The 7,220-nt window shown below is 40.2% G+C and overlaps 1 protein-coding gene across 1 annotated transcript in view; it reads right to left on the bottom strand.

The window, feature by feature from the left end:
- WDR27 (WD repeat domain 27) overlaps window positions 1–7,220 on the bottom strand; it is a 185,209-nt gene that overhangs the window by 160,828 nt on the left and 17,161 nt on the right. Inside the window, exons 4-5 of the mRNA XM_018559968.1 lie at window positions 3,501–3,608; window positions 2,157–2,208 (exon numbers count right to left, since the gene is read on the bottom strand). Coding sequence (XP_018415470.1) covers window positions 2,157–2,208; window positions 3,501–3,608 — 160 coding nt within the window. The remainder of the gene's footprint in view (window positions 1–2,156; window positions 2,209–3,500; window positions 3,609–7,220) is intronic.

Here is a 7,220-nt window from a genome sequence, read left to right as displayed (position 1 = left end):
CGGGGGGGGGCGGCCCCTTCTTCGGGACACAGAAGCGATCTGGTGACAGGTAAGTCGCCAGGATCACTTCTGTTGTAAAGCTGACAGTCGGCTCTACAAATTTAAACAGACTCCCGGCGGCAAAAGTCGCCGGGAGTCTGTTTAAACAGCCCCGATGCTGGCGACGTACACTGTACGTCGTCAGTCACGAAGGGGTTAAAGACCACAAAACTTGAACGGAACATTGTATGTTAATGTACTGTCTATCAGTCTTGTCCCTCCAGTCTGTTCCTTGTCTCCACATTGCCATCTTTTCAAAGAAAAACAAGCTGCCCAAATAGTCCTATGTAAAATCCTGCTCCAATTAAACACTAAAACTGTAAGGAATATTTGTAAAAAAAATATTTCTAGCTATGATGTGTGAATGGCGACACATTCTTTTCAAATTTGTCTGCAAAGGTGGAAATACACTGCACAGCATGCTATCTGTGTGTGACTCTTTGCGTCTAGAGAGTTCTCCAGTGAGCTTGCTAAAATTCAGCATGTTTCAGAAGATCTGTGGAACCCTATCATACTTACCATATTGAAAATGAAACGGGTAAAATTGCTGAGGCTTGCAATAAATTAGTGGACTCTCACAAATGCTTTCACAAGAAGACATTTTTTCATGAAAACCAGGAGCTCAGGAATACCAATCAATGTGCAACACCATCATGTTTAGTGGCATTCTCAATACAATCTCTTCCTCAGACCAGAAGCAGTACCCCCAAACACCAACAATCTGTGCCTGATGAGGACCTTCAAAACGCCCAAATTATATTATTTTAGCTGCGACATAAAATAGCGTTTTATACAGATGTAATTGTTTATGCCCCTAATCAGTTCCTGCAAACCTTTTTAAAGAAAATGTACAAAGCTGTTAAGACCATTTAGCAGGAAAAATGTATGCTTGGTGGTGATTTCACTGCCATTGTTGATCCACTGATATAAGACAGTATGAGGTAGTTTAACTCTCTAGCTTCTCCGAAAAAACGTAACAATTTTGGGTGGACTGAGCCTTTAAAGGAAAGCACCAAAAGCATATCAATGAACAACATCCTCACTATATCGCTATGGCAATAACAATAAGCCTGCATTTACACCACAGCATTCTGGGAACATGCGTCACGTTCACACGTGCTTGTGCTTGTTCGTGTGCTGCGCTTGCCACGCATCCCCATTGCGATCAGTGGGGTCCTTTACGCGCAACAAATTTGGCAAAAAGACTCATGTAGCACATTTTGCGACATGCGTTCCATGTTTTTGGCTTCCTGGCCGCATTTGGGGTGCCTTTAGAAATCAATGGCAAGGAAAGTGCGTTCCACGTTCTGCAGTGTTTCTGTCAACGCGCACCAAAGTGCGCGGTTTTGTGCGCTTTTGGTGTGCGTTCACCGAACACGCAGGTGTGAATGCAGGCTAAGATGTAGCCGTGGTGCTAGGCAACATTAAGAACATCACAAACACATTGAGATTCAGGTATGCCTGTATGGTAAACAAAAGGATCACCATGGAAGCGTGGCACAGCAGCTTTGGCAAGATCTGTATATGTGGTGTCTACAGAAAATCTGATGCCTTTGTCTTATATTAGAAAAAAACATGCATACATCTCTTTTCAATAGAGAGGAACAGAGGTTTCTGGGGTTGACTCTAAAGCCCAACTCTGGGCTAAATTTTCAATATCCCCCTGGAGGCTAAACAAGAGAAAAAAAGCAGCCCTGGCTACAATACTTGCCTTCAATATGAAGCTGTTGTCTGCAGTACTCCTCTTCTTCGCCACAAGTTGTCCTCAGCCTACCAGGTTCCATTACCCAGCTTCACTTAACTTGGAAGACTGAGGAAAGTCAGTGAGTGCAGGGTGTCCTGCTCGCCCCCCCCAGGCATGGCGCCCTGCACTCACAGTGTGCTGCTGCAGAAAACAGCACGCTCTCATCCAAAGATGCTGACTGCCACACTGCATCACAAGACAAATAAACAGTAATGTCAAATATCCTCATACTTCGGTTTACTTTCAGAATTTACCATGCGTATTGCGGATTTAATGTCCAGCTTTCTGTCACGTTTATACTACATACAGTTATTTGTTCACACTGCAAATAAACATATAAACTAAAGCAATGCATTTCATCTAAGTATCATACCTGATATTATTCCAGACTGGAAAACCAAATGTCCTGAATGGTAGTCCCATATCTGCAATTATTAAAATGTAAAAATCAATTGCAGGCTACAATTAAAAGCATTCAGGAAGCATCTAATGTTATCCACTAAACATAGTAGCAATGCTAAAGTCAGAAAGTTAATCCAATTTACTGTATGTGTATTCCTCGGTGTGCAATACATTTTTTGCATGATAGCTATTTAACCCCTGGAAGCCATTATTTATAAAATTTTATTACATTAATCATTTATTTAATCACCCCTCAGAAGGTTCTCTGTTTTTATAGGTTTACTTCACAAATGCCATTCTCTGGAACAATCACAATGTCCAGACCCCAAAAAAAAGCCTCATTGGACAGTGGAATGACAGTTGGTAAGGCTGAAGCCATATAGCAAGGGATAGCGGGGCCCTAGTAGAAAAGCAATTGAATCAAAAATAATAGCAGGCATCTTATGGTGTCTGTTCTTAGGCAGATGTAAGTAGATGGAGAGACCCTGCGCACTCCTCACAGCAGTCCCGGCCAGATATGAAAAAAGTGGTACTTGCAGTGATGAGATACCACGGATGGCGCCGTGCAAACACAGGAAAGTCAGGAAATCACCAGCACTCAGTAGTAAAGATAAATATGTCCCTTTTATTGGACAGAGAGCGTCACAGACATCCAAATAAAGTCCCTTCCTCAAGGCAGAAAGATGTGACCAACCAAAGGTCACATCTTTCTGCCTTGACCCTGCGCGGCCCTGAAACGTCGGTTTATTTGGATGTCTGTGACGCTCTCTGTCAAATAAAAGGGACATATTTATCTTTACTACTGAGTGCTGGTGATTTCCTGACTTTCCTGTTCTTAGGCAGGTCTTTAACATTAAAATTGAGTACAGGCTAACGTTAAAATGAAAATGTACCTTTTTATTGTTTCCCATGATGAGATCCATGTTCATTAGATACATATGTCAGACTATAATAATTATATTTCTTTATTTTACTCATTATCTGAGTTTTCTGATAATCTTGGCAGTAGGTGTTTTCAGACTTCAAAAACTTTCACTTTGCTAAGTGCAGGTTCACAACTGGGCGTTTTACAGCGCTGATCGAAGCGCTGTAAAACGCTCAAGCAGTGAAATCCCATTAATTCCAATGGGCATGGTTCCCATCTGGGTGTATTTCAGCGCTTCACAACGTGCTGAAATACGTCCAACATCCAAACTAGTACAGGAGCTGAAACGCGCATCAAACGCGCATATTACGAACGCCCAAGTGTGAACCCAGCCTAAAGGAAGCAGCATATTGCAATCGTACATTACTGATTTTTGTATTAGATTATTACCGAAAATGTTCTGTCTTCAGAAATGCACACAAGGAAATTGTTAAGCCAAAATTCAGCTCCATTTACTAGTCCCTGGTGTATTGTCAACTCTGCAAGTATTTCTTCTCTCTGTTACCAAGAAAAAGGAAAGACCAAATGCATTTTAGCTGTATTTTTATGCAGAGCATAAAACAATAAAAAACACTACTGAATTATGATAACCCCTCCAACTAATTCAATTAACCATATGAGGATATAAAGTGATTTTTTACTGAGTTTAGAAAAAAGGTTTACGTAACGTGCTTCTGAGTATACTGGCACCAAGCCCTTATTGTTTATTGAAAAATCAACAAAAATGTATGTAGGGTTTTTTTAGGCCTAGTTCACACCAAGCGCGTTCCAGGAGCAGAGCAGTTACAGGGCGGATCAAAACTGCGTCCATTGTATTCCAATGGTATTTTGGGCTCTAGTTCACACCGGAGCGTTCAGTTCCAGAGCATGTAAAAAAAAGCTGCAGCAAGCCCTATTTTACCTTCTCTGGAACTTATGCAAACGCACTGGAAGCCCATTTTAACCTAAACGGCCCTGAACGCGTCAAAAACGCAGCAAAAATGCGGCAAAACACACTACACTGCGTGTGCAGAAACTCATGAAGATCTGGTCTGCATTTGGTGTGAACAAGCCCTTAGGTGTCGAATGACACAGCCAGGCTGAGTTAATTGGCAACCTACAAAACCCTATATGAATTTTTGGTGTTTTTTTTGATACCCACTAATTGGTACCGTTCGGGAGGGACAATAGATTTCCAATTTAGAACATGGTCAGCAGGGCAACTGTTGGCACAAATTAGTAATTTAACCCCAAGAGACAAACCTGTTTTAGGACCCACAAAACCAAGCCCAAACACCATAAAACCATATACATTTGGAAGGATCTTGAACAGGTCTGGTTCACTGAAATAATTAGAGATCTGGAGTTAAAGAAGGGATAAAAGTGGACCATTTGTGTCTGGCTGTCTAAAATTAGCATGGTTCCCTGGCTTGAAGAAAAGCATATATGTCATACATTGGTTTGATAAGAGGCCCACCACTTCCAGTCACCACTTAGAAAGCTGTACCTCTAGGAAACCAAACTGAGTCAAAATTGCATGTCGTAGAGAGAGATATTTAAAAAAACTGCTTGTTAGAGATGCCAGAGGTTGCTTTAACAGAATCAAGAGAAAAAATGACCCTCCATAAACAAATGTGACAACATTGTGATGCCATAGTTTGACTCACTTCCTATCTCCTCTATCTGGAGACAGAGGGCCACAAGACGGCAACAGGAAGCCACATAGTGGCAAATCCATGCGAGACAGAGCGAAGGAATTTTGGCTTGCCTTGAAAGGTTTGCCAGAATGCCAGCGGCTAATGCTGAGGATCTTAGCCCTGTAAAGCTAGTCAGTGGCCAGCCTGCTGGTGACAGCCACCTTACCTGGTCCACAGCCTAATGTGATAGAGGATGTCTTGGGACTCCAAGTGAATCCTCTGGATGCAAGCACGTACTGCTGCGGATACCCAAAAAGTCCTAATGAATTATGACCACAGTAGAGTCACTAAACCCACCCTCAGTGATGTTTACCCTGCAGTAGAAATATGTAACAACTCTCTGTCCAGTTTTTCATCTCTGACTCTTGAATCTTTGACTGAAAGCTTTCTCTCCTTGTCATCAAGATTATTCAGGTAATTTAGGGGCCTAATCTTTTCTACAGGCTTACAAACACTTCTGAATAATGCCACCTGGATGTGGTACATCTCCTGTCTACAGAGATTAATATTTGTGCACTTTGAAATGGCCATTCAGCCTACTGTGCAGGAAGCCATTTTGAATTCATCACCCTGCCTATGTGAACTGATGGGCGAGAGTGTCAGCCAGTTATACATTTGCTTAGAAACATTGTTTATTAGCTGTGCTGTTGTTTAAGACCTCTACCTGTCCATGGATGTGTTACTCTTCTGTCTACAACTGGTCAGTGTATTACTGCCATCTTAAAAGATTGTGACATATACAATCTTTTTCTATCAATGGCTTTTTTCCCTCTGACCATCAGCTACTCACTGGACGCTCATGGACACTAAGGGCAGATGACTTTCCTGGACTCTACAAGTGTTGAACAACCTTCTTAATGTGGACCTTTGCCATTACGAAATATTTCTGAAGGTGCCTTTGTTGTAATTTTCAAGATAAGGTATAGTTTCTCTTCTTTTTCTCGTTGCCCAGTGTTTGACCATATCTCTCATTGTAAATTATCTTTGATATGTCGACAAAAGATTGATTTGCTAGCTAAACCATTTAAGTATTTGATTAGCAAGTACTTTCAATTATCCCTACATTATTACTCCTCGGACGCCAGGAGGAATTAGTTTATTTGAGCTTACTTTTATGTTCTCCCGCAAGCAGGTTTAGATAGACATGAATGAAAGGTACCTCTTTATGACATATAGCATCTAGGATATGTCATTGCTAATGTTTATATACCACTCCCTTGTCCTGTGAGGTCATCAAGCATTTAGCAAAATATCTAGCTGACAAACTTCATAACCTATTTTTGGGGATATTCCAGTACTTGGATACTTTAATAATAATTTTTGAAACTCTAAATTGGACACATTTCCTCTTGTGGGGAACACCCAGATGTCCTTTCGCGGAAAACTGTGTGATGAACTAGTATTTATTGGACCATGGCAAATGCTACACCACATTAAAAAAACAATACACATGCTATTCCAAAACACATAATTTGTTGTCAAGACTTCACCTTGCATTGGGAATTTAAGATATCACTCTACATATATGAGGCAAGACATTTTCGACCATTCCCCCATATTTCTATGTCTAGGTGCCCAGAGGAGGTTGACATGTGGGTCATGAAAACTGAACCCTTTTTGGTTAGCTTTAATTAAATCACAAAACCACAATTAAAATCAAATTCGAAATCCAAAATATACAATGTTCATTTTGTGTATCCATTCGCACAGGACAGTAGTGTAATTAAATATTTCCTCACACTTGTTTGTTGTACATTTGTTACATTTTACGGTCTTTTAAAAAAAAAAACTATAAACAACACTAATACATACAGTAATTGGATAATGTAGATGCCCTTTTGCTTAGCTTAGCACACAACCTATTTCATAGCATTTATGATAAGAATAAGTAAAGTGACATCTATACTGTGGATATATAAAGGGTCAGCGAATACAAATTACAACTCAACCCTTATAAATAATCACAGTATTGCAAAACGCATCAAGGCATTGGTTTGAAATAAAGATTTCAGATAGTAGATTTGGCTTGTAAAGACCACAATATTGATGCCGCATGTTGTTCTGCAGCCGAACAGAGCTGGGGTCTGTGCCTGCGGTGAAAGAATGTGAGACATTTTCATCCATTTTTTAAGTAAAAAGCTTTCAGTAATGGTCGTGGTCAATACATTAAAGCTTTAGGAGCTGATAACATAAAACTGTGCTTATTGTTTTAGTTTTTCTTAAATTCTAAATCCTTTTTTCCATAAATGTATAATTCAGCATTAAGTAGAACTATGGGGAAAAAATTACATATATGATGCAATCTGTCAAGAGCATGAACACAGCGGTGCTTGTTTTCTGAGTCCCACTAATTCATACAGTAGCTTTATTACCTGTTGATCCTACCATTAGATCTGATTTTTTTCTACTTCCTATAACAAGTCAAGTTGTTCAG

The sequence above is a fragment of the Nanorana parkeri genome, unplaced genomic scaffold (genome assembly GCF_000935625.1).
Source record: "Nanorana parkeri isolate BGI_ZX_2015 unplaced genomic scaffold, ASM93562v1 scaffold424, whole genome shotgun sequence".
NCBI classification, from domain to species: Eukaryota; Metazoa; Chordata; class Amphibia; order Anura; family Dicroglossidae; genus Nanorana; species Nanorana parkeri.
This window is presented reverse-complemented; position numbering and strand designations above follow the sequence as displayed.